Source organism: Bubalus bubalis, chromosome 2 (genome assembly GCF_019923935.1).
Source record: "Bubalus bubalis isolate 160015118507 breed Murrah chromosome 2, NDDB_SH_1, whole genome shotgun sequence".
Taxonomy (NCBI): domain Eukaryota; kingdom Metazoa; phylum Chordata; class Mammalia; order Artiodactyla; family Bovidae; genus Bubalus; species Bubalus bubalis.
In genome coordinates this window covers 52,866,898-52,892,255 of record NC_059158.1, presented here as the reverse complement: position 1 = coordinate 52,892,255, position 25,358 = coordinate 52,866,898, and the positions used below count along the sequence as shown (strand labels likewise).

The 25,358-nt window shown below is 45.0% G+C and overlaps 1 protein-coding gene across 4 annotated transcripts in view; it reads left to right on the top strand.

Moving 5' to 3' along the window:
* The window catches only part of OCA2 (OCA2 melanosomal transmembrane protein), a 317,417-nt gene that overhangs the window by 65,817 nt on the left and 226,242 nt on the right, over positions 1 to 25,358 (top strand). For 3 of the 4 annotated variants that reach the window (XM_044932080.1, XM_025272557.2, XR_006546353.1), the window contains exons 3-9: positions 3,563 to 3,661; positions 6,109 to 6,297; positions 10,147 to 10,204; positions 13,778 to 13,850; positions 20,652 to 20,812; positions 22,728 to 22,810; positions 24,226 to 24,379. In XM_044932080.1, the coding sequence (XP_044788015.1) occupies positions 3,563 to 3,661; positions 6,109 to 6,297; positions 10,147 to 10,204; positions 13,778 to 13,850; positions 20,652 to 20,812; positions 22,728 to 22,810; positions 24,226 to 24,379 (817 nt within the window). The remainder of the gene's footprint in view (positions 1 to 3,562; positions 3,662 to 6,108; positions 6,298 to 10,146; positions 10,205 to 13,777; positions 13,851 to 20,651; positions 20,813 to 22,727; positions 22,811 to 24,225; positions 24,380 to 25,358) is intronic. The other variant, XM_044932081.1, reaches the window with a different exon arrangement.

The window sequence follows — 25,358 nt, the reverse complement described above, 5'->3', positions numbered from 1 at the left end:
AGTGGTTTTCCCTACTTTCTTCAATTTCAGTCTGAATTTGGCAATAAGGAGTTCATGATCTGAGCCCCAGTCCACTCCTGGTCTTGTTTTTGCTGACTGTATAGAGCTTCTCCATCTTTGGCTGCAAAGAATATAATCAATCTGATTTTGGTTTTGACCATCTGGTGATGTCAATGTGTAGAGTTCTCTTGTCTTGTTGGAATAGGGTGTTTGCTCTGACCAGTGCATTCTCTTGGCAAAACTGTATTAGCCTTTGCCCTGCTTCATTCCGTATTCCAAGGCCAAATTTGCCTGTTACTCCAGGTGTTTCTTGACTTCCTACTTTTGCATTCCAGCCCCCTATAATGAAAATGACATTTTTTGGGTGTTAGTTCTAAAAGGACTTGGTAGATCTTCATAGAACCATTCAACTTCAGCTTCTTCAGCGTTACTGGTTGGGGCATAGACTTGGATTACTGTGATATTGAATGGTTTGCCTTGGAAACGAACAGAGATCATTCTGTCATTTTTGAGATTGCATCCAAGTACTGCATTTCGAACTCTTTTGTTGACCATGATGGCTACTCCATTTCTTCTGAGGGATTTCTGCCCGCAGTAGTAGATATAATGGTCATCTGAGTTAAATTCACCCATCCAGTCCATTTTAGTTCGCTGATTCCTAGAATGTCAATGTTAACTCTTGCCATCTCCTGTTTGACCACTTCCAATTTGCCTTGATTCATGGACCTGACATTCCAGGTTCCTATGCAGTATTGCTTTTTACAGCATCAGACCTTGCGTCTATCACCAGTCACATCCACAGCTGGGTATTGTTTTTGCTTTGGCTCCATCCCTTCATTCTTTCTGGAATTATTTCTCCACTGATCTCCAGTAGCATATTGGTCACCTACTGACCTGGGGAGTTCCTCTTTCAGTATCCTATCACTTTGCCTTTTCATACTGTTCATGGGGTTCTCAAGGCAGGAATACTGAAGTGGTTTGCCATTCCCTTCTCCAGTGGACCACATTCTGTCAGACCTCTCCACCATGACCCGCATGTCTTGGGTGGCCCCACAGGGCATGGCTTAGTTTCATTGAGTTAGACAAGGCTGTGGTCCTAGTGTGATTAGATTGACAAGTTTCCTGTGAGTATGGCTTCAGTGTGTCTGCCCTCTGATGCCCTCTTGCAACACCTACCATCTTACTTGGGTTCTTGGACTTGGGGTATCTCTTCATGGCTGCTCCAGCAAAGCACAGCTGCTGCTCCTTACCTTGGATGAGGGGCATCTCCTCACTGCTGCTGCTCCTGACCTTGAACATGGAGTAGCTCCTCTCAGCCCTCCTGTGCCCACGCAGCCACTGCTCATTGGACCTGGGATTGCTCCTCTTGGATGACGCCCCTGGCCTTGTGCATGGGTTAGCTCCTCCCGGCCGCTGCCCCTGACCTCGGATGTGGGTATCTTCTCTCGGCTGCTCCTGTGCTGTCGCAGCCTGGCGCTCACAGCTGCCGCCCCTGACCTTGGACATGGGGTAGCTCCTCATTTCAGCAAAGTGTTCTACTAAACCTACATCACAGGACACAGCTGTTTCAGTACACTGTTCTACTAAACCTACATCACAGGACACAGCCTTTACAGTACAATGCTCTACTAAACCTACATTACAAGACTCAGCATTTACAGCACAGTGTTCTGCTAAACCTACATCACAGCACACAGCCTTTACAGTCCACTGTTCTCGTAAACCTACATCACAGGACACAACCTTTACCGCACACTATTCTCCTAAACCTACATCACAAGACACAACCTTTACAGCACAGTGTTTACTAAACCTATATCACAGCACACAGCCTTTTCAGTACATTGTTCTACTAAATCTACATCAAAGGACACAGGCTTTACAGTACACTGTTCTATTAAACCTACATCACAGGACACATCCATTTCAGCACAGTGTTCTACTAAACCTACATCACAGGACAAAGTCTTTAGAGTATACTGTTCTACTAAACCTACATCATAGGGCACAACCTTTACAGCACAGTGTTCTAATAAACCTACATCACAGCACACAGCCTTTACAGTACACAATTCTACTAAGCCTACTTCACAGGAGACAGCCTTTACAGCACATGGTTCTACTAAACCTACATCACAGCACACAGCCTGTACAGTACACTGTTCTACTCAACCTACATCACAGGACATGTACAGTACACCATTCTAGTAAGCCTATGTCACAGGACACAGCCTTTACAGTACACTGTTGTACTAAACCTACAATACAGGACACAGGCTGTACAGTACACTGTTCTCCTAAACCTACATCCCAGGACACAGACGTTACAGCACACTGTTCTACTCAACCTACATCACAGGAGACAGCCTTGACCGTACACTGTTCTACATAAGACACAGCCTTTACAGTATGCCTCTGCACAAATCAGTCCACTTGTGCATCCTCGTAAACTGGATGGGACTCCTGCCAGCTCAGGCCTTCTTTGGGAGTCTTTTGACTTTCAAAATGGCATCTTGCATGCCATCCCTCTACTTCTCTTAATAAGGACCCACAAAACCCCAACAGATGCTGGGCCCATCCCTGTGTCCCAAAGTCACAAAAGCCACGTTGCCAAGCGTTCCCAATGCATTTGCCAAAACTGTTTACTCAAATCGACCGACTGCCTGAGTGTATGGTTGAACTCCCATTTGCTGAACAAGGCGGCATGGACTGTCACTGGTACCGTGGGGTGGATTTTCCTGACTGTCCTGAAGGCGAATATGAATTGTGCCCTATGCGATGCCGCACCAGTGCTCAATGTGCAAAGACACTTGTAAGAACTAGAGCAATGTATATTGGCACTACAGCAAGAACCCCATGGCTCTGAAGAACACAGCATCTCTGACAGAGAGGCAGTAAGTGACAGATGAACGTTATGAGACCTTGGGTCCCTGCTTGGCAGTGAGATCCATTATGCAGCAGAAAGTGAAGCACAGCAGTATTCTCCCATGGCTGGTGCAGCAGCCATAGCAGGAGACATGCTGTATTCTCTCCTCTTGTGCCTGACTTAATGGACACAGCCATGACGCAGCACTAGTATGTCACTGCTTTCTAGGTGGAGCTCATGTATATGCACACTGCTGTGGCCCAGGGGATCATCTTCAAGGGGCCCCAAGTGTGACTGATTCATGACATATCGACCATATACTCTGGCAGAGTTGGTCAACTTGGGTAAGCACTTTTGACAAATGCACTGGGAACCCTTGGCAACATGGCTTTTGTGAGGAAAAACTGCATGGAATGGCAAACATGACTGGACTCTATTATAACACTAAAGTGAGCCTAAAAGTATTGACCCCACAGCATTTAGTCTGTGTGAATTTCTGTTTGTATTTCTAGTGTGGTTTAGCCTGGGGTGGAAAATTGTCTCTAATTATCTTAAACTCCAACTTTTTACAATTCAGATATAACATGTGAAGTTTACCACTGATTCTTGGGGCACATTCTTGGATCTAGCTGTAACCCCCAGTGAACACATCCTTCAGTTTTTGTTAATGATCCCTTCCTTCACTGTGTCTTTCAGGTCTCACCCTCCTTTCTCCCAAGTCTTCAGCTCCAGGTCTAAAGACTCCTGCTTTACAGAAAACACTCCTTTGCTGAGGAATTTCTCACAAGAAAAAGGGTGAGGTTTTTTTTTTTTCTTCTTTTCTTTCTTTCTTATAAAATTAAGAAATCTCTGAGCATTACCCTTATGCTCATTACACTCATGCTGGAGAATAAAATAAGTTTTTACCTGACATGTTTGGTCTCTGCTAGATCCTTGTCAATTCAATGTGTGTTCTTGATTCTAGTAGTTGTATTCTGTGCCTAATGAATTTCCAAATAACCTTGAGCATAACCCTGCCATGAGTGCATAGCATATGTACACACTCATCCATGCACATAACTCTGACAGGCTGTCTCGAGAGGTTAGGGCTTCTCAACTGGGGCTGAGGTTGGCGCTGTCAGGAGACATTTCTGTGGTCACAAATGGGGAAGCAGTACTACCAGCATTTATGGTAGAGGGCAGGAATGCTGCTAAACATACTGCAATGTGCAGAACACCTCCCCACAATAAAGAATTACCTAACTCAATGTCAATAATTATTAAGTTGAAAATGTATGATTTGAAAGAAAACTCTACTTCTTATAAGTTCCTTTTGAGGATACACCTGCCTGGTTCTGAAACCAATAAGCAGAGCTGCTCTGTAGGATGAGTTACAGACTGTCTCCTTTAGGGTGAAGAACCCTAACTCAGTCCTCCAATTTATCTTTTCCTTCTGCAGGCAAACTTCCAGAAACCTGAGTCACCTCGTTGGTGTTCTCTGATTGCTCACACATTACAATCTTAGGACATTGTCCTGGACCTTCTTTTCCTACCCACTGACCCTTGCACTCAGCCTCCCTCCCACAGCCTCTGAGGAACTTCCCACCTTCTCCCTAGCTCTGTCTGTAACTGTTTGGGAGCCTTCACTATTTAGGGTGCATCAGAATTTGAGGGTGCTCATATGCCATGTGGGTTCCTGGTCTCACTGTCCAAAGACTCAAGTTCATGGGAACTTGATAGGGTGTAGGAATCTTGATTGTCGCCTTCCAATGCAGAGCCAATCTGGCTTCTTCCAGGAAACTCTTGATGATAAGTTATGTTTCCCTGAAAAAGTTCCCACTGAGTCCATTTTATGAGAGGGAACTCCTCTCCTCCTTGGTTTTCCAGGTCAGGCCCATTCAAGTTTAAGGGGGCTCAAATGTCACCTCCTTTGTAAAACCTTGGATCCTCCACAACTCATTCAAGAGTCAATGCTCCTTCTCCTTTGCTCTCAAACACCAAATTCATGTCCTGACTTTGGAACTTGTCCTTGTGGTATCTGTGATTATGCCTGCCAGCCTGAGTCCTCTTCATCCCATCCCAGCACCTAGCAAGGCCTCTGCCACCAGGGAGATAACAACTCTCATCTCTCCTAATGAGTAACTTTGAAAAGGAACACGTCACCCATCCATTCTCTTTAATGCTTTCCTTTGAATTACTTGGTAAACTGTTAAGGCCTGAGACATTTTCAACTCATGATTCTCTAGAAAACCAAGCACTCAAGAACATGAAAGCTTTTATCCTGGGCTTGGAACACAGAGGCCTTGGGATGCTGAGCTCTGTCTCACATCACAGTTCAGAAGCAGAATATGGATATTACATATGGGTTTCACATAGCCTAGTTTGCATCTTTGAGCTGCTTCTTATGAATAAAACTTTTTTTCTTGTTGTGAACAAGTCCTAAAGCAGTGATAAGGGTTCAGGAGAATCACAATGCCCAATTGAGCTAGCTGGGTTTGAGAGGCATAACATAATAGATTGTGGCTACTGTGTCAATATTGCCATCCCACAAATATTCCATGCAGTACAGGGGAATTCTGGGCTTTGGAGCAGCCTTACTAGAGGCAAGTGCTGACTGAGAATCTGTACTGAAGGAGTTGTTCAGAAGCTCAAGGATTCAATAAAAGTAAACAATGCATCCACATGTAATTTTGATAAAAATTTATGATCCTCCTTGATCCATCCTTCTAGATAGAAGTCTTGTTCTTGGGTCCATCTAATCCAGCACTGATGTTCCTCATTCCTGCTCATGTAGATGTTGGGCAGGAAAACAACATAGACAATCTTCTCTACAGCTCCATTAAAGAAAGATGCCTAGTACAGAGGAGGGAAGACTTACATCACTCATTGTGCTTCAGGATAAGTATAACAGAACCAGGTGTTGGGAACTCCAGCACAGTCAAAGAGAAAGCAAAAACTTAAATGTACTAGAGGTGATCTGAGCCAGAAAAAGGTTTACTGGAAAATTCCAAATTCAGGACAAGCTGATGTTTCTTGAAGGGCCACAGTTTATTTTGAAGATTGTGTGACCCCAGAAGATTTCCCTGAAGTCAAGGGTCTGTGATGTCAAGAAAGATCTATTCCCACCAGTTTGACACTATTACAGTGTTTATGGTCCTTTTAAAAACCAGGGTTGATGTCACATTTTATGCTCACCTTTGAGATGAACTGTTTTGGAGATGCTACTGTTGCTGTGAAAATAACCACAAAGCCTCAATTTCCAGGTCATGGTGCATGCCCATTTGCCACCCAGAGTTCATTACTGGTGAAGAATCTTGGGAGGACAGCTCAACTGAGTGGGAGGGAAGATCCCTGCTAAGCAGAGAATTGGCAGGTTCCTCTGAATCCGCCTCCTTAGAGAACGGGGAGCTTCTGGACAGTGCTCACATCAGGTTCCGTCTTGCCAAGCTGAGGTAGGAAGACTGGGGGCGCCACCACTGGCATGGGGTGGTGGTCACACAGAGCATGCCCTGGGACTGGGCTGGGGCAGGGAAGTGGGGCTTGCCCTCAGGACATCCTTCCCAAGGACAGGGAAAGAAGCCTAGGTGGTACTTTCCTGGAAAGTAGTCTGCTTTTCCTTCAGGCTTTGGAAGACAGATAAGGGCACATTTGAACCAGCATGGAGCTTTTAAGGATGCAAGAAAACCCAAATACGGACCTTAATGACTAACATCCCATACTCCTTTCTATTGTGTGGCTGGGGCCTTGACGCCCATGAGGGTTTGCAGATGAGAATAGCCCCTGTGGTGTTCTAGAAGCTGATATTATCATTTATAACCAGAGGCTAAGGTTTCTGCACATGCAGCAGAGTGTTTTTAGGGGTCTCTCGCTGATCCTGTTTGTGACACCAATTGTCTTGCTGAATCTGACCGTGTGTACTGTTAACTGAACCCATGGTAGGCAAGGCATGAGCTAAGAGGCTGGAAGAAAATGTGAAGAGTTGTAGGAAAGGCGTCTCCTGGCTGGCACAGCAGCCATAGCAGCAGACATAACATAACTGCACACAACCCTTCAGGGCTTTTCCAGGTGAAGCTTATATATATATTTCCAGAAGAAAAGTAGCCCGTGCCCAAGCAAGTACCTTGTGAGGAATATGTGCAGTGCTCTATGTGATCTCAGTTGTTACATACCCATGCAAAGCCATTGTTTACAGAACATGGGATGTGAGAGCATGGGACAAGAGACTGGTGCCATCTTGTTAATTTCCTCACAAGGGGCAAGGGATTGGGTGGGTCTGAGAGAGGCCAAGCCCTCCATGCATATGTAGGAAGGCACAGCACGCACATGCATGGGGGATGTGAGGGTATTTCGCAGGACCACCTGCAGAGGTCAGAGGAGGAGTGCTCTCCCTGCTTTGTGTGCTGGGGCTTCTGCATGAGCATTCACTTGAAAGAAGTGTTCTATTGAAAACCATATGTTTGAAAGTGGCATTTTTAGAAACAGAATAAGGCTTGTGGACCAGGACCACCAAAGTCCCCATTCTGTATCTGCTCAGAGGTAGCTGAGGAACCAGCAGGGGCCAGGCATGTCCATGCAACTATCTCCTTGTTGCCTGGCATTCCCTTTGCTCCACAGCCTTTTGTGGCTTCCACTAAGATGATCTATGCAAAAACCCATGGATAGGTGAGAGGACATCATGACGCTGTCAAATATTAGTGTTATTATTTCTCTACCTAAGGGGGCCCATCTTTTCTGAAGCTGTTTGAAGGGCTGATTAGAAGTGTACCTGCCTGCATCTCAAAGTGTATCTGTCTTTAGCCAGAGAGGCCCACTCTCATTTGTCCTGTTGATGTTACAGGCAATCCTGAGGGGTAGATAAAGGAAGGTACCTCGGAGAGAGTAAGGATTTTGCCTGAGGTCATGCATGGGCTTCCCTTGTGGCTCAGTTGGTAAAGAATCCACCCGCAATGTGGGAGACCTGGGTTTGATCCCTGGGTTGGGAAGATACTTTGGAGAAGGGAAAGGCTACCCACTCCAGTATTCTTGCCTGGAGAATTCCAGGCACAAAGAGTCAAACATGACTGAGCGTCTTTCACTTTCACTTTCATGCAGGTTTTTGAGAGAAGCAGAGGAGTAGGGGCAGGAATGTGACCCCAGGTCCCCCACCAATGCTTGACCATAGAGATGTCTTTTTGACCATGCCTCCTGATAGGGATAGAGTGAAGGGACGATGTAGGTAATTAAATCCCACCTGGGGAATGTAGTGGAAAAAATGTCAGAGACTCCTGTACTTTAATGATTACTCAAGAAAGCATGTTTGCTTAACCACAAAACCAAAACCTAGCAGACCTTTTTAGCAACAAACCACACAATAGAAGCACAAGACATGCCTCAAAACAATAAAACAATGGTGGCATGAGACACCATCCTGCCTAGTGAGTTCAATAACATGCTCTCTGCACACATAAAAAAATAATAATTTGTGAACTTAGCTTGATCATATAGGGACAAGAAAAACTCCCCTGCTCAACCTGGAGGAGGATGGTGGAAGCTTGACATTTACTCAAGAAAGACAAAGATGTCTTCTCCCCTTCCCCACTTTACCTTTGATTATAAAACTATGGCCCACTGAGTTCTCAGCGTGTGACACTGTCTCACCCACTCACTTATAAGCCTCACAAATGTCCTATTCTAATAAATCACTTCTATCTATTACTTTATCTCTCACTGAATTCTTTCTGCACTGAGACATAAAGGACCAGGAGCTCTTTGGAGCCCCCTGAAAAGACACCTAACGGTTTCACTTCTAGCCATGTGTAGTTTCTTTACTATGACTGGTCTTAGCTATAGCTGTGGTAAATATTCAGCCAGTTTAATCTGCTTTAAAATCATTTGAATTATGTGAAAGCATGTGAACAGGGTCCTGGTCCCCGTCGTTCACCGTGATGCTAAGCCCTGCTACTGTTTACAGCCTTCTCCAGCATGCTGGCTCACAACTCCAGAGGAGGCGAAGTTCTTCAAGTATCCTGTGGCATGGAAAGTAGGATCAGTGCATTTAAGCCTTCACATTCAGTAGTTGTTTTATCTCCTATGATTCATAGAGAAGTTGCCTCAAACTTTCCACGTAACTGAAAGATTTAGTGACATTCTTTTTAACATGTCTCGAAAGTACTACACATTATTGTTGAAACTTGTAAAAGCTATTTTGGATGGTCAGCTCTGCTGTATGTGTCAGTTATGTAGAAAGACATTTGTGTTTAGGATAGTTCAATTAATGCTTCGTGCTTTAAAAACAAATATTTTTTATTCCCATTTGAATAGGAACTATTGATCATAATTTGGAAGTATGATATAATTATTCATAAAATTCATTAAATCTAAAAGAATGCAGAACAAGGTTTTGCCATTTTGAAAGGATCAGAAAGATTTCGAAAAAGATGTCCCAATATAGACTTTCTTCTTTCATTCTACAAACATGTGTCAAACACAGGCTGTATACCAGCACCCTGTCTTTGGCAGGGGCGAGCACGTTGGCAGGGGCTGAGCACAAATACCTCAGTGCCGGCCCTGGGGAAGCAACCAGGGGAGAGCACCCTCCAGCAACTGGGCAGTGATAATATCTTCAGGAGATGGGGTCTGGTGGGCCCTGAGGAGGTGAAAGGAGCAGAGGTAAGCCAGGAGTGGCTGCCAGGACCATATTTGCCCAAAGGCCTGAGGGTCACAATTAAGAAGTGTGTAATGATGACTATCAGGGGTCCACAGAGGGCTGGATTGTCTGTTGAATTATCTCTTAAGGAATTCTTAAAGGATTCTGCTGGTACAACCAGTTACAACACTGCAAATTCTTTCTTGAATTGTTTGGTTATGTCTCAGTCAATGTTTATTCAACGATCAACTCCATATTCTTACCTTCTAGAAAACTTAAGGGAAAATAATTGATAAATATGAATCTGAGAGCCAAGATAAAGCTTGTTTCCAGAAAACCAGAGCCTTTAAAAAGCTAGTGAAGAGGCCCAAATCTTGAACTTCAGCATCTCTGACAAGAAGATGTGTTCAGACATTCAGGTTTAATTTTGTTTCCTCCTGTAACCTCCTCTGAACTGCTTCTCATGAAGCTGTATGTTTACAACAGGTCATTGGTGTTCTCAGCAGTATCCTACTTCATATCATGTTATAGAAAGAATTCTCAAAGAATTCTATGTGGAATTCTTTGAGATGGACATTACCCAAGGCTTCAGCAGACATCTGAGGTTTGACCTTTTTGGGTGCATGCAAATAAGACTGCCATCAGCGTGATCTGGGACCTGTCTTTTCTCTTGCAGGTGCTGTGTACGGTGGCTAAAAGTCGCAGGCTTATTTGTCTTTGTGGTGCTGTGCTCTGTGAGTACCATGGCATGCTGAGCCTTGGGGTCTGTTTAGCAGAGTCCCTGGGTGTTTCGGGCTGGGTAGCAGGGCACCTGAGGTGTGGGACACACACACATTTCTTAGGAGGAGATGCTGAGGGGATGTGAGATGGCAGTCTGGAGGTGGCTAGGGAGTCCTGCCCCTAGCAACATTCCTCTACTTTTGCTCCACTTTGTACAGTGGAAACCATGAGGATCTGGCTGTGGTCTGTAGAAGGCAGCTTGCCCTGGGGTCTTAATCCCTACCTTAAGTGGCTTGCCAAATTCTCTTTTCAACCACATGCAGTAAGCACTCTTTATTTGTGTTGGGACATGTCCAGCAATCATGGTTGCCCCTAGGAGTGTCTCAGTGCCCATTTGGAGTGGCGCCCAGCTGTTTGGGAGAGAGTGGAGTTCTGTGTCTGCCTCTTCCCTGGAGACTGCTCTGATTTTACTTGCCCTGCATCCCCAGGGATGGTTGCAGAGCTAGAACCCTGGAGGCAACCTGAGTGCTCCTCTGACTTGAGGTGTCATGAGTGTCATTGCCAGCATTTGTGTGGTATGTGCCCTGATGTGGCCCTAGCCAAGATCACATTATAGGCACTTAAAATACATGTGCTGAATGAGCAACTGTGAGCCTCCCCCCACCCAGTCTGTGTGTGTGCATGTGGATATGAGGATCCGTGTCTGCCTGTGTGTTTGTGTGTGTGCAGTTCTCTGTGGGACAAGTAGGTCTTTTGTGGTCTGTGACCATTTTGAGCTTGTGTGTGTGCCCTAGGGAGTTATTTTTGCAGTTAATAATTATTATCTAACTTTAGCATTGGCATAGGATACTTTGTGTGGGCCATTTTTGAGAGACCCCAGGATGTGACAGGATATGAGATTGTGAGCAAGGAAGGGCTGGGTGAGTAGTGTTCCATACCTGTGCCCTGTGGACTGCAGGCTGGTGTGGCTATGGCTCTTCTCAGCAGGCAGCCTGTGCTGACAGCTGTGCTGGGTGCCCTTTGTGATTAAGCTGCCTGTGTGACCATGTGTAGCTGTAAATACATGGGCTTCATTGTCTGTGTGTGTGGGCGTGAGGACTGGGGTTCTATGCATGTGCAGGATAGTGCACGACAAGACTCTTCTCAGTGTGACGTGTAGAGAACAATGTTTTATCTCAGACAGCAAGCGTGCACAAAGTCAATATTGGCTGAATTGAATTGAATACAGGCAACTCTTTAATAACCCATAATAGGGGAGAGGAGGGGTCCACAGAAAGGAAATCTAGGCTAAAAACAATTACAATGAACTGAAAACTTCATGAGTTTACTTTTTTGGCTACCAATTTGCCTCTCTACTTCCTATTCAAACAACTGTGTGTTTCTGAAGACCCAGTTGCTTAGCACAGCCTGGTGGGTGGGTGTACTGGATTTTCAAGGGTGTACTGGGAGGTATGGTTGGGCCAAGTCTCCCCTGATCCCTGTGAGCTCACCTGAACTCTGTGTCTGGTCTTCACTCTTCTGGTAATTGAAATATTGGTGTTTTGTGGACACAACCAAAACAGAGTTTGAGGAATTTGTTTTGAACCTCTGTAATCTGTTATCTCATCATCACTTTAGTTTAGTTTCTGAGGGTGTATAAGGTGCTCTGAAAATTCCACAGCATGAGCTCTTGCCATCATATGGGTTGCATTTCCTACTCTTCCGTACAGGAAAACTGCCGAGGTCCAGCCCCGGCTGATCCAGGGTATTCGAAGGGGAGATGGCGTCGGTGACTATTTATTTATTTATTCATCAAAGATATAAAGAATAATAGAATGAGGATAGCTCAGTAGGAAAATTCAGTGGAGAAAAGAAGCTGAGTAGCTTGGTTTATGCGCAAAATCAATATAACCTGTGACACCAGGTTAGCTCTGACCACGGAGGCTGCAGGCGCCCTCTCGAATAGCGGAAGGTGCCCCAGCTTAGACACCTTCTCGAGTGGGTCTTAGAAGCCCAGGCAAATAAATGGTCGCAGAGGATATCCGTGCTCCAGATGGAGACTCAGCTGGAAATTGAGGGGAAGAATGACATGGGGAGACCAAGCATTGGTGAGCAAGGCCCGTAGCTTTATTTTCAACAGGGGCTTTTATACCCTAAGTTACACATAGAGGATGATAGGGGATGCAAAGTCAGCAGTCTTTGATCCTTATCAAAAACCAGGTTTCTTTCCTGCAAATTTATCATATACAAATGGTTTAGGTGATTTACATCATCTTCTGGCCAGAAGGCTTATTAACATTTTATGACTCTTGACAAAGACTTATCAACAAAGACTTATTTTCTCTAAGAGTAATTATTTTAAGGTTTGGCGCCATCTTCGTAAGATAAAATTGCATTCCTATAGGGCGGATGTGTAATGGGTTTACAACAAAGGAAAGAATTTATTATCTGAAGGGTCTAAAGTTACTAACAACAAGGCCACTACTGATTTTTTCTACATACCAACTATATTAATAATACACATTCAAGGATACAACTCAGGGGATGTGGAAACTTGGCAACAAACATTGGCTCATCAATGAAATCTTTTACTAGTTTTATTCTGACAGTTTCTAACTCTCTGAGAGGCTCTAAGCTATTTGAATATCTTAAGCTTCCTGTGCCTCTGGAGGCTGGGAGACTGTAAACAATCATATGCATAGCTGTAGGAGTGGGTAAACTTGTCAGGCGAGTTAGAGAGCCATCTGAGGGGTTTGGATTTAAACACTCCTAGTTGCCCAGGAACTTTATTAATTGGAGCTGTAAGTTAACTCTTTGACAGAGAGAGTGAGATGGTGGTGGGGGACAGCCCCCAGTAAAGTCAGAGGTGAGAGCACAAAGCAATAAAGTAGGTAGACTCTGGTTTTTTTTGGAGGGTAGATGCTCGAGAATATCCGGGGGGACTCCTGAGGCACGATCCTGCCTTTGCGTATGCTGAGCCTCCTTCCTCATGACCTTTGTCACGAGTGGAATGCCTCACCGGCTCCTGGCAGGAAGCCACATTTACCCTCCTCTGACAATTTAATTTTAGGGCTGGGTAGTCAATCCTTCATGGAGAAGGCAATGGCAACCCACTCCAGTGCTCTTGCCTGGAAAATCCCATGGATGGAGGAGCCTGGAAGGCTGCAGTTCATGGGATCGTTGAGTCAGACATGACTGAGCGACTTCACTTTCCATTTTCACTTTCATGCATTGGAGAAGGAAATGGCAACCCACTCCAGTGTTCTTGCCTGGAGAATCCCAGGGACTGGGGAGCCTGCTGGGCTGCCATCTGTAGGGTCGCACAGAGTCGGACGTGACTGAAGCGACTTAGCAGCAGCAGCAGTCAATCCTTAAAACTGTCAAATATCAATAATTAAGGCCCATTGTAGCAAAAAAAAAAAAATAGTTTAATGGATAAGAATTTTATCTTTTAATATCTCAGAAAAGCTATTCAGAGTAAGCAGGTAAATTTTGGATACATCAAGCAGCACAATTATCATAACCCTATTTTCAGCTCTTATCAAAGTTATTAAATCCTATTGCTGTCACACCACAAATCTATCATTAAATGTTTCTGATTGTTGCAGATTTTGTTTAGCCTGTATCCAGATCAAGGAAAGCTCTGGCAATTGCTGGCTGTGTCACCGCTGGAAAGCTACTGTATCTGAACCTTTTTTGAGATGGACAGTCACCCGTGGTTGAGTCACAGAGTGAAAAGACCTGAGAACTATTATGATGGTTTGCCCAAGGTCACAGCATAAGCAATCATGATTACTCCCCATGTGTTTTTTGTTCCTCCAGGATGTTTGTTGAAAGATAAGGCTTCAGAACATAAAGGGAGGGGGCTTTAGTGAGACTGCAGTGGGTGGGTGGTAGGGAGATTCCCCATGGAAAGGTGACAGCAAACAAACAGTGTATTTTAGTTAAGGCCCAGCTTTCTGTGGCTGTTGGATGCTCTTTCTGTCCCCCCAACCCCACCCCCAGCCCCTGCCCTCTTATGTCTTAGCTTAAATGATTCTTCTTTACCTAACTTTAAGTTCATTGGTTCTTTCCTTGGCAGTGTCATCTGAGCTTGATGATTGCTTGGTTTCTTATCCTCTGGGATCCCTTGCCATTTTGTAGGTCTCAGCTGCTACAGCAGAATACCACAACCTGGATGACGTAAGCAACAGACATTTATTTCTCACAATTCTAGAGGCTGGACATCCAAGGTCAGGATGGGCTGATTTGGTTTCTAGTGAGCACTCTCTTTCTGGCTTTCAGACGGCCGCCTTCTTGCTATGTCTCCTATGTTTGTGTATATGTGTGTGTGTGTGTGTGTGTAAAGAGTGAGAGCTCTCTGGTGTCTCTTCTTACAAGAACACTGATACTATCAAATCTGGGCCTCAACCTATGACCTCATTCACTTTCAGTTATTTCCTTAGAGACCCAGGCTTCCCAGGTGCCTCAGTGGTAAAGAATCTGCCTGCTGATGCAGGAGACACAGAAGACATGGATTCCATCCCTGAGTCAGGAAGATCCCTTGGAGGAGGACATGGACATTCAGTCCATAGCAGAGATAAAGTTTTAAGCTTGAAGGTGAACACACCTTAACTTCTATGGGCCAGGGGGAGTTATGTAAATCCAATTAAATGTTGGCTGTGTTGTGGTCTGTGGTTGCCATGGTAACCATCAGTGCCCCAGACACCTGGAATTTCTCAGCCTTCTTTCATCTGCCTGCCAGGCGCTGCACTTTTCCTACCCATCCTTCAGGGGTAGGGCTGCTTTCTCATCTTACCTGCCCCCAGCTCTTAGGGTTCTGTTGTACTCTTGGGCTCTAGATTTGATGTGCTTCCCTATTAAATTCAAGCTTTCTTAGGGATCTCCCCATTCCACTCATCGTCCCTGTGAGAACTTGCTGGAGTTCATGGAAGAAGAAGAGCCTAGAAGATGTTAGGATTCCTATTCGGTGGCTCATCAGGCCAAGGTCAAGGCCTAGTTGAGAAGAGGGCTCAGAGGATCCTGACTCAAGTTTGGTCAAGGAGGAGGTTCTGGCCAATGCTTCTGAGCCCAGTGTTAGATAAGCTCTGAAGCAAACTGAAGGAGAAGCCTGAGAGTCTCCACAGTTTAGGTGAACCTCACAGATTTGTTCTGTGCACTGCAGCAGCACATTGCTGGCAGTTCAGAAGTACTTTGCTTGTGTGTCTTTCTTTCCATCATGCATGGGCCTTCAGGACATAGTTCTCTGTTCTGACAGGACATGTTCTCTGGTGAGAACACCAGACCAGAGTAGATGGTCATGCTCGTTAGAAGAACAGTATGGAGACCGTGAGCCGGGAACTCCCAGGAGAGTGGCCCTGGTGCTCACAGTGGGGTTGGGTCAAGTCAAACTCGATCAGATCAGATCAGATCAGTCACTCAGTCGTGTCTGACTCTTTGCGACCCCATGAATCACAGCACGCCAGGCCTCCCTGTCCATCACCAACTCCCGGAGTTCACTGAGACTCACATCCATCGAGTCAGTGATGCCATCCAGCCATCTCATCCTCTGTCGTCCCCTTCTCCTCTTGCCCGGAATCCCTCCCAGCATCAGAGTCTTTTCCAATGAGTCAACTCTTCGCATGAGGTGGCCAAGTACTGGAGTTTCAGCTTTAGCATCATTCCTTCCAAAGAAATCCCAGGGTTGATCTCCTTCAGAATGGACTGGTTGGATCTCCTTGCAGTCCAAGGGACTCTCAAGAGTCTTCTCCAACACCACAGTTCAAAAGCATCAATTCTTTGGCACTCAGCCTTCTTCACAGTCCAACTCTCACATCCATACATGACCACAGGAACAACCATAGCCTTGACTAGACGAACCTTTGTTGGCAAAGTAATGTCTCTGCTTTTGAATATGCTGTCTAGGTTGGTCATAACTTTCCTTCCAAGGAGTAAGCGTCTTTTAATTTCATGGCTGCAGGCACCATCTCTAGTGATTTTGGAGCCCAGAAAAATAAAGTCTGACACTGTTTCCACTGTTTCCCCATCTATTTCCCATGAAGTGATGGGACTGGATGCCATGATCTTCATTTTCTGAATGTTGAGCTTTAAGCCAACTTTTTCATTCTCCATTTTCACTTTCATCAAGAGGCTTTTGAGTTCCTCTTCACTTTCTGCCATAAGGGTGGTGTCATCTGCATATCTGAGGTTATTGATATTTCTCCCGGCAATCTTGATTCCAGCTTGTGTTTCTTCCAGTCCAGCGTTTCTCATGATGTACTCTGCATATAAGTTAAATAAACAGGGTGACAATATACAGCCTTGATGAACTCCTTTTCCTATTTGGAACCAGTCTGTTGTTCCATGTCCATTTCTAACTATTGCTTCCTGACCTGCATATAAATTTCTCAAGAGGCAGATCAGGTGGTCTGGTATTCCCATCTCTTTCAGAATTTTCCACAGTTGATTGTGATCCACACAGTCAAAGGCTTTGGCATAGTCAATAAAGCAGAAATAGATGCTTTTCTGGAACTCTCTTGCTTTTTCGATGATCCAGCAGATGTTGGCAATTTGATCTCTGGTTCCTCTGCTTTTTCTAAAACCAGCTTGAACATCAGGAAGTTCACGGTTCACATATTGCTGAAGCCTGGCTTGGAGAATTTTGAGCATTACTTGCTAGAAAGACGGCTTAAATTTGAGTCATGGATTTGAGTAATGGAAAAAGCAAGAGGACCATGGTTGGATACAACAGAGGAAGAAGATGATTTCTTTGTCTTCTCTCTTCCATGACTTGGTCTGTCTGGGACTCTGGTATAAGTTCAAAGGACTTGAAGGATGATACTGAAAACGAATATTTATTAGTTAGACCAAGATGTTTTGGGGACATAAAATGTGGTGAGAATCATGTTGGTCTCCAGAGAAGTAGAGAAATGAATAGCATGTAGTTTCTTCACTTGAGGAGCTAGACTGGGGGGAGAAAAATCTAAAACAGACAAGAGTATGTTGTGAATGAGCACTTTAACAGAGTAAGCCTGATCTACAGAGGACACAGGCAGGAGTGAGGATCCTCTCAAGCTGTGGATGACAAGGAAGGGTTTAAGGAGAGGAGAGCTTGAGCAAGATCTTAAAAGATAGTGGGGTTCTCTAGGTTTGGGGGAGGCCTCTGAGGCAAAGACAAGATATGACCTTAGCAGAGCAGACCTTTCAGAATGGCTGGAAGGCAAGGATCAAAGCTGCCTGCAGGGTGGGCTTTTCCACAGGTCCAAGTTGCTGGGATCCATAAGTCACTGCTGACACCAGAACATTGCGGTGGGCTCTGACTCCCAGGCACAATGTGGGCATCAGAAAGACAGAGGGAAAGGAGGGCAGAGGTACATGTGATCCAGTGTCCCTTGGATTTTGTGTGCACTCCATTTGAATGGTGGTTAATTATAGTGTGTTTTAATCTTCCTGCTAGGGAGTGACACCCCCACAAGGACAAAGGCCTTGTTCCATTCTCCTTGCTCTTTGTTTGCAATGTGCTGTGCTCTGATTAGTCGCTCAGTTTGACTCTTTGCAACCCCAAAGATTGTACCCCACCAGGCATCTCTGTTCATGGGGATTCTCCAGGCAAGGATATTGGAGTAGGTTGCCATGCCCTCCTCCAGGGGATCTTCCCCACCCAGGAACTGAACTGGGGTCTCCTGCATTGCAGGCAGATCCTTTACCAGCTGAGCTACCAGGGAAGCCCTATAAACATTCATTACATTATTAGAAGAAGAAGCCTCTGTTTTTCTGATATTAGCCTTCAAGGGTGCTGATCCATCTCCTGGGTTTCTGCAAGGTCTCTAAAGTTTCTTCTGTGCTGAAATATCTTTTCCCACTCCATCATATCATGTGTCTGCCTTGGGGAAAGACCAAGACAGGAATAATTTCAGTGTGGCAGAATCATCAGCATCTCTTTGGGCCTTCCCCTACTATATCCTGCCTCATCTGTGACTTCTGTTTGCCTTTTGTCCTTTTTGGAAGCCATGTAGCAGCATAGCTGTGGGTAGATGCTTTCTAGCCGAGAGCTGGCTGCCCATTCTCAGCTCTAATATAGGAAACAGTGCTGATAAAAACACTTCCTTTTTTTAAAAAAATTAATTTTAATTGGAGGCTAATTACTTTACAATATTGTAGTGGTTTTTGCCATACATTGACATGAATCAGCCATGGGTGTACATGTGTCCCCCATCCTGAACCCCCCTCCTACCTCCCCCCATACCATCCCTCAGGGTCATCCCAATACACCAGCCCTGAGCTCCCTGTCTGATACATCGAACCTGGACTGGCAGTCTATCTCACATATGGTAATATACATGTTTCAGTGCTATTCTCTCAAATCATCCCTCCCTCGCCTTCTCCCACAGAGTCCAAAAGTCTCTTCTTTATATCTGTGTCTCTTTTGCTGTCTTGCATAGAGGGTTATCGTTACCATCTTTACACATGTATACCTGTGGCGGATTCATTTTGATATTTGGCAAAACTAATACAGTTATGTAAAGTTTAAAAATAAAATAAAATTAAAAAAAAAAAAGAAAAAAAAAAGAAAAAAATAAATTCCATATATATGCGTTAGTATACTGAATTGGTGTTTTTCTTTCTGACTTAGTTCACTCTGTATATTAGGCTCCAGCTTCATCCACCTCATTAGAACTGATTCAAATGTATTTTTTTTTAATAGCTGAGTAATATTCCATTGTGTATATGTACCACAGCTTTCTTATCCATTCGTCTGCTGAAGGACATCTAGGTTGCTTCCAGTGCTGTGATGAACATTGGGGTACACGTGTCTCTTTCACTTCTGGTTTCCTCAGTGTGTATGCCCAGCAGTGGGATTGCTGGGTTGTGTGGCAGTTCTATTTCCAGTTTTTAAGGAATCTCCACACTGTTTTCCATAGTGGGCTGTACTAGTTTTCATTCCCACCAACAGTGTAAGAGGGTTCCCTTTTCTCCACACCCTCTCCAGCATTTATTGTTTGTAGACTTTTTGATAGCAGCCATTCTGACTGGTGTGAGATGGTACCTCATTGTGGTTCTGACTTGCATTTCTCTGATAATGAGTGATGTTGAGCATCTTTTCATGTGTTTGTTAGCCATCTGTATATCTTCTTTAGAGAAATGTCTGTTTAGTTCTTTGGCCCATTTTTTGATTGGGTCATTTATTTTTCTGCAATTGAGCTGCATGAACTGCTTATATATTTTTGAGATTAATTCTTTGTCAGTTGCTTTGTTTGCTCTCCCATTTTGAAGGCTGTCTTTTCACCTTGCTTATAGTTTCCTTTGTTGTGCAAAAGCTTTTAGTTTTAATTAGGCCCCATTTGTTTATTTTTGCTTTTATTTCCATTACTCTGGGAGGTGGGTCATAGAGGATCCTGCTGTGATTTATGTCAGAGAGTGAAAAACACTTTATTTATTAGGATATTTTTGTACTTAAAACAAAAACAAAAAAAAAAACCCAGTGCATCTTGCTGGGGGAAATTTAAAAAGGGTTAACTATTCACTGGCACTCCCCAACAGTCTGTTTAAATCCTGTAAACACCCTGGAAACAGTGAAGTTCTGCCTTCTCCCAAGTCAGCTCCATAAACCACCTGTTTCTTTAGGGGTTTTAGGGAAGACTAAAGGAATTGGTCACTGAATCATCCTGCAGTCAGTGAGCTGCTGCTAAGACTTTTGAAACCTCACACAAAACATAGATCATTTTGAGAATCATTTTTTTTGCACCTACAGCAGCTTTTTCTTCTGGAGCAAGATAGCTGGGCTAGCTGCTGTTTAGAATCCCTGGCGTGGGCCCCAGACCTTGCAGCAGAGGTGAGAGTGAGCTGGCACAGAGAGGGAGCCTGAGAGCACAGACCCTTCCGTCTGTGCAGCACACCAGTGCAGGGTGTAGGAGTGAAGGGGCCAGGTTGTGGTGGGGATGCAAGGGCATGAGGGTTACATGTTGAGAGGGAGGAGCATCTTTTCCCTATAACTTCCCTGATTCAGTCCTTCACAAGCTTCGAAGGGATTTCCCTCCTCTTACTGCAATGGACTTCACTGGTTTAGCCAGTTTCGGATTTCTTGTTCACTTCTCCCTGTGATTTCTCACCAGCCACCTTAGGATTTGGGCATGGCTGTGGATTAGTTCATCTGTTCATTCAGGAGGCCATCCTGTCTGTTGCTCACCATGAGTCCAGGAACCGGGACAGGGGTTTTATTCTGGCTGCCAAGAGTGGTAGCAGAGATGATTGTAGGATGCGAGACACCAGCTAGATGTTAAAGCAGATGATTCAAAACATAATTAAAGAAAACAAAACCAATTGCGTGTGTCAGGAGTGAGGGGCTGAATAAGCAGGAGCAGGCAGGGCAGATGGAAGGGATGGCCCAGACGTTTCTTTCCTTGTGTGCCTCCCGAGATGGGTGTTCCCTGGGAGGGTGGGGGTGAGGGGGTGTAGTCCAGGCCTCTCCCCCTTGTGCTGTAGTTTGCCTTGACATTCTCCCAGCTGTGAACCTCAGCAGCCACGCAGACTCCATGCTGCTCCAGGTGGGCCTGTCAGGGGCCCTGGTGGCTGGCAGCCCCAGTCATCTCGGGAGAGAAGAGCACGTGCTGGTGGAGGTGACCCAGGCCAACACTCCAGGCTCCAGGCGGCGGCGGCCACAGCAGGTTACACCTAAAAGTTACTTGAAAAGAATTGTAAAAAATCATTTTATTTCTTTATAAATTGAATTTCTTCTTGAATGGATTTGATGGGAGCCCTAGGTCAATGACACCATTATTAGGCAAGCCCTTATCTTTTGTCATGGAAATTCTCTTTTCTCTGCTGCTACTGCTGCTAAGTTGCTTCAGTCGTTTCTGACTCCGTGAGACCCCATGGACTGCAGCCTACCAGGCTTCTCCATCCATGAGATTCTCCAGGCAAGAACACTGGAGTGGGTTGCTGTTTCCTTCTCCACTCTTTTCTCTAAGGCCGTTATAAAACTCTCACCATTTCAGTAAAGTCAGGCTTTTGAGGTTTCTTTTTTTTTTTTTCAATTTAGAGTGTTTTTTTGGACAATTCAGAGAAACATTTTTGAAAGTGCAGTTAAATCTGAGCCTTACCTCATGGTACAGAAGATAGTTCAACACCATGGTTCCCTTGAGTTTGTGGACTCTGAGCTAAGACTGTGTCTGCTTTCCCCAAGCTTCTGCTTCTGTACCAATATGACTTTGTGCTCAGCATCTAAGGCAAGGACTTTAGTTCACATCCTGCAAAGGTTAGGAGAGCCAGCAGTCCCAGCCACCATGTCCCAGAGCCCAGACAAGGCCTAGTCTCTCTCTCTCGTCCCCCAAATCCTGGCCTCAGGGACTCCCCTGGATTTTCATGATGACTTCCATATGAAGTCATATCCCTAGTTCACAGATTTTCCCTGTTATAACTAATAGAAGGAAACGCTGCTGGTATACGAGGCTGTGTCATCCAGAATGGAGTATGACTGCAGTAATGGTGGGTACAGCACCCGTCGCATTTTTCTGCCATACAGAGCAGTGTCCCCAGAGCCAGAGTCTCATTATGAAGAAGGCTGCGGTTTCATGGACAATGGCTGATGCAGCACTGATGTTCTAAACTGGTTGCTCTGGCCATGGTCTTAGGACATAAACTTGGCTTCCCTGTATGCATTGCATAGTTCGCTGGCAAGGGTTCCACAGTAAAGATGAGATGGGCACACTTAATCTGCTGATGGTTTCCTCTGTGACCTTGTGTGAGGAGGCTGTGACCTTTTGTAGCCTGCTGACACATCAGTAGTTGCCTACCCTTGGGTCTGTATTGAGCTTCCCGGCTCCAGAAACACAACACAGGAGATTTTTACTGAAGGGTTTTTTTTTTTTTTTTTTTCCCCCTGATACAGTCTTTCCAAACATGAAAGTTTTAAGAGAAGTTGTGATCTCTCATTCAGGCTTTGACCAATTTCAGAGTTCCTGTTTTTGATTTTCTTTTATAATTTGTGGGTGGCAAGACTTTTGTCCTCCCACTGAAATTTCCCCAGAAGCCATAGCCAGGCCTCCCACCTTTGCCCCACCAGCACCTCCATTTCTGCACACATCTGGCCCCTTTCATCTGGCTTTTTCACTCCCGTGCCCTTGACAAGGGCACCTAGGCCTGTGAAACTGGAAGCTCATCCTCAGGCCCTCCTCCCACAGGCTTCTGGGACCTGGGTGTGGAAAGTTTCCTGCTTCCAGTTTGCAAACAGAAAGCCATCTTTCTGGTCAGTTGCCTCAGTGGGTTCAGAAGACTGTCTCCAGTAACGTGAAGTGATTTCCTTTTTTCTTAATAGGTTTTATTTACTTCTGTATTTTTGTGTCTTTGTACATGAATTCTGTATTTGTATTTCCGTATTCTTTTTCTTAAACACAGCCCTCCAAATTATGGATGTTTCCAGCTGCACATCACCTGGCTGTCTCTAACATCTCTGTGTGAAAGGGACTTGTGTTCTTTTCTTTCTTCTTATTCTAGACAAGCACCTACCCTGAACATTGCTGGACCCCAGCTGATGGCCCAGACTCAAAGCCTTACCAGGATTTCATGCTTTGACTTTTGCAGGTCACTCAAAACTGGACGATATTTTTAAATCCAAGCAGAAGTGAGCACGTGGTGGTGAGCAGGACCTTTGAGGTTCTTAGCAGGTAGGTCTTGGTGACTGAAGTCTCAGGGAAGCTCCTCTGGGACATGTTCCCTAAAGAAGTGTGACCCTTGGGACTCCAGTTATGAATAGCTAGCAAGTTATGGGCTTGGAATTGCTCCTTTTGTGTAGCCAGTGAGCATGAGTCTGTGGTGGGCGTCAAAACCAAAGGTGTCAGGAAGTAAGATTGCAGAACCCATTTTGAAGCAAGTATGTTTTACAGCTGATACTTTAAATTCATTAATATCATGAAGCTATGCAATGGGGAATTCTAGTATATCTTAGAATTCTTTTTTCTGTAACGCCACTCCATGTTAAGTCTGTACTTTTGGTTACTATATTGCAGCTAGGCCTGCTGTAATAAATACCACAGACAGGTGGCTTAAACAGTAGACATCTATTTCCTCAAGCTGTCAGCAGGGTATGTTTCTCCTGAGGCCCCTCTCCTTGGTGTGTAGATGCTATTTTCTCCCTGTGTACTCACATGGTCATCCCTCTGCATCTCTGTGCGCCAAATTCCTTTTCTTACAAGGACACCAGTCATGTTGGTGTCACTGTTTTTCACTTAATCACCTTTGTGAAGACCTTATCCCCAAATACAGTCACATCCTGAAGTATGGAGAACTAGGATGTCCAGATATGAATTTTGAGGGGACATAATTCAGCTCAGAGCAGTTACTGAAATTTTAGAGTCTTTATTTTCACCAGGCCACATACTATTGATCTTCATGCTTCTTGTTCCTGGTGTTTTCCCACCATTAGTGACAACCTGACTACCTGTTTTCAGGTTGCACATGACCCTTTTCCAGATTTCTCACATGCGAGAATTGTTGGATTTGCTATTTGTTAGCATGGGCTTCTCAGGTGGTACTAGTGGTAAAGAACCCATCTGCCAATACCAGAGTCATAAGAGACACAGGTTCGACCCCTGGGTCAGGAAGATCCCCTGGAGGAAGGCATGGCAACCCACTCCAGTATTCTTGCCTGGAAAATCCCATGGACATAGAAGCCTGGGTTGCATAGAGTCAGACACGACTGAAGTGACTTAGCATGTGCACAAAGCAATCAGATGTGTGGTGAGGAGGAAGATGGAAGATTAAACGGGTTAAACCACTGTGAACATCCTTGCTCCTGTTCATTGCTGGACTGGTGGCACTGTTATGAGGCAGGCAATGCCTGATGGAGGCTGAGGAGCTATGTCAGAGGGGCCTGGCTATGGGGAGGCTGTGCATATATTCATGTGGCTTGCCTGTGCTCAGGGCTCCTCATCTGGCAGGTTAGGCACTCTGAGATAGGTTCAGGCTCTGGTTATAGCCATGGGCGACTGGTGTTGGGAAGAAAGCTGAGGGAGCAAGTGCTGATGGTTGATGTCAGGTCTGTTTCCTTAACCAGTGGTAAGATATTTGCTTCGTTCTTCAGAGAGCCTGTTTCCATCAGCATCCGCGCCTCCCTCCAGCAGACCCAGATTGTTCCTCTTCTGATGACTCATCAGTACCTCCGCGCAAGTGTTGAAGCACAAGTGACCATTGCTGCGGTCATCCTCGCTGGGGTCTACGTGCTAATTATATTTGAGGTAACTTGCATGCCTGCTCTCCTGGGTTTATCTGTGCCCACAGGTAAGTGTATTTTAACATGTTGGGTGCTAGGGATGGGCTAAGTCTTGCATTTTAATTGAATTGAAATAGTGTCTTTCCTAAAAAGTAACATTCCCCTCATTCTAGGTAGAAAATTGCTCTGTACTGGAAAATTTGCTGAATCTTGGCAGTTGCCATATGCAAGATGAGTTTTGCCAGGCACTAGAAAAAGTTCATTGAGAAAACTGAATGTGCACATGATTTTCTCACCCTCGATTTGCTGCTCACACAGAATGCCCCTGAAGAGACAAGTGTTGAAACTTTCTGAGAATCAGGGTCTTTGTCTGTAAAATGGGCATGTTAAAATACCCCCTATCCGCTTCATAGGATTGTGTGCATGATGAAGACTTTGGAGACCTTGGGCTATGTGTGGGGAAGGATTATTATCTGTTATGTTTATCAACTCAGCTAATGAGCCCAATGATTTCATGTCCCATCAATTCAGTGTTTCTGGGAAATTTTAAGTGTGGCTATACCTTCAATAGCATGAAACAAAGTACAGACACTGCCTGACTGGGCAGGTCCATTGTTGTTTTAGTTGTGAAACCAGATTTACAGCAACACACAGATGGGACTTTTGGTTCCACTGGGCTGAGCCTGGAGGATCAGGAGGTGAAGGTGAAGGTAAAGGGGTGTGTCTTCTCAAAATATGAAAAGTGCCCTGGAGCTTCATGGAGGTAATCTGAGGGGGGAGTGGCCAGGAAAATTCCTGAAATTCCCTGAGGCTGTCTGATCTGTCTGTGAGGAATGCTGACTTCAGCAGGTTGAGCCCCTAGTTGTCCAACAAGGTCCATCCATGGGTTTAGTTGCTCTGTCTCATTTATTCTGGGGCAGCTCTATTCTGTCCTCCCCCCCGTCCTACCCCAATCAATATTATTATTGTTTCAGGGTTCCTATGACCACACACAAAACTCTGTG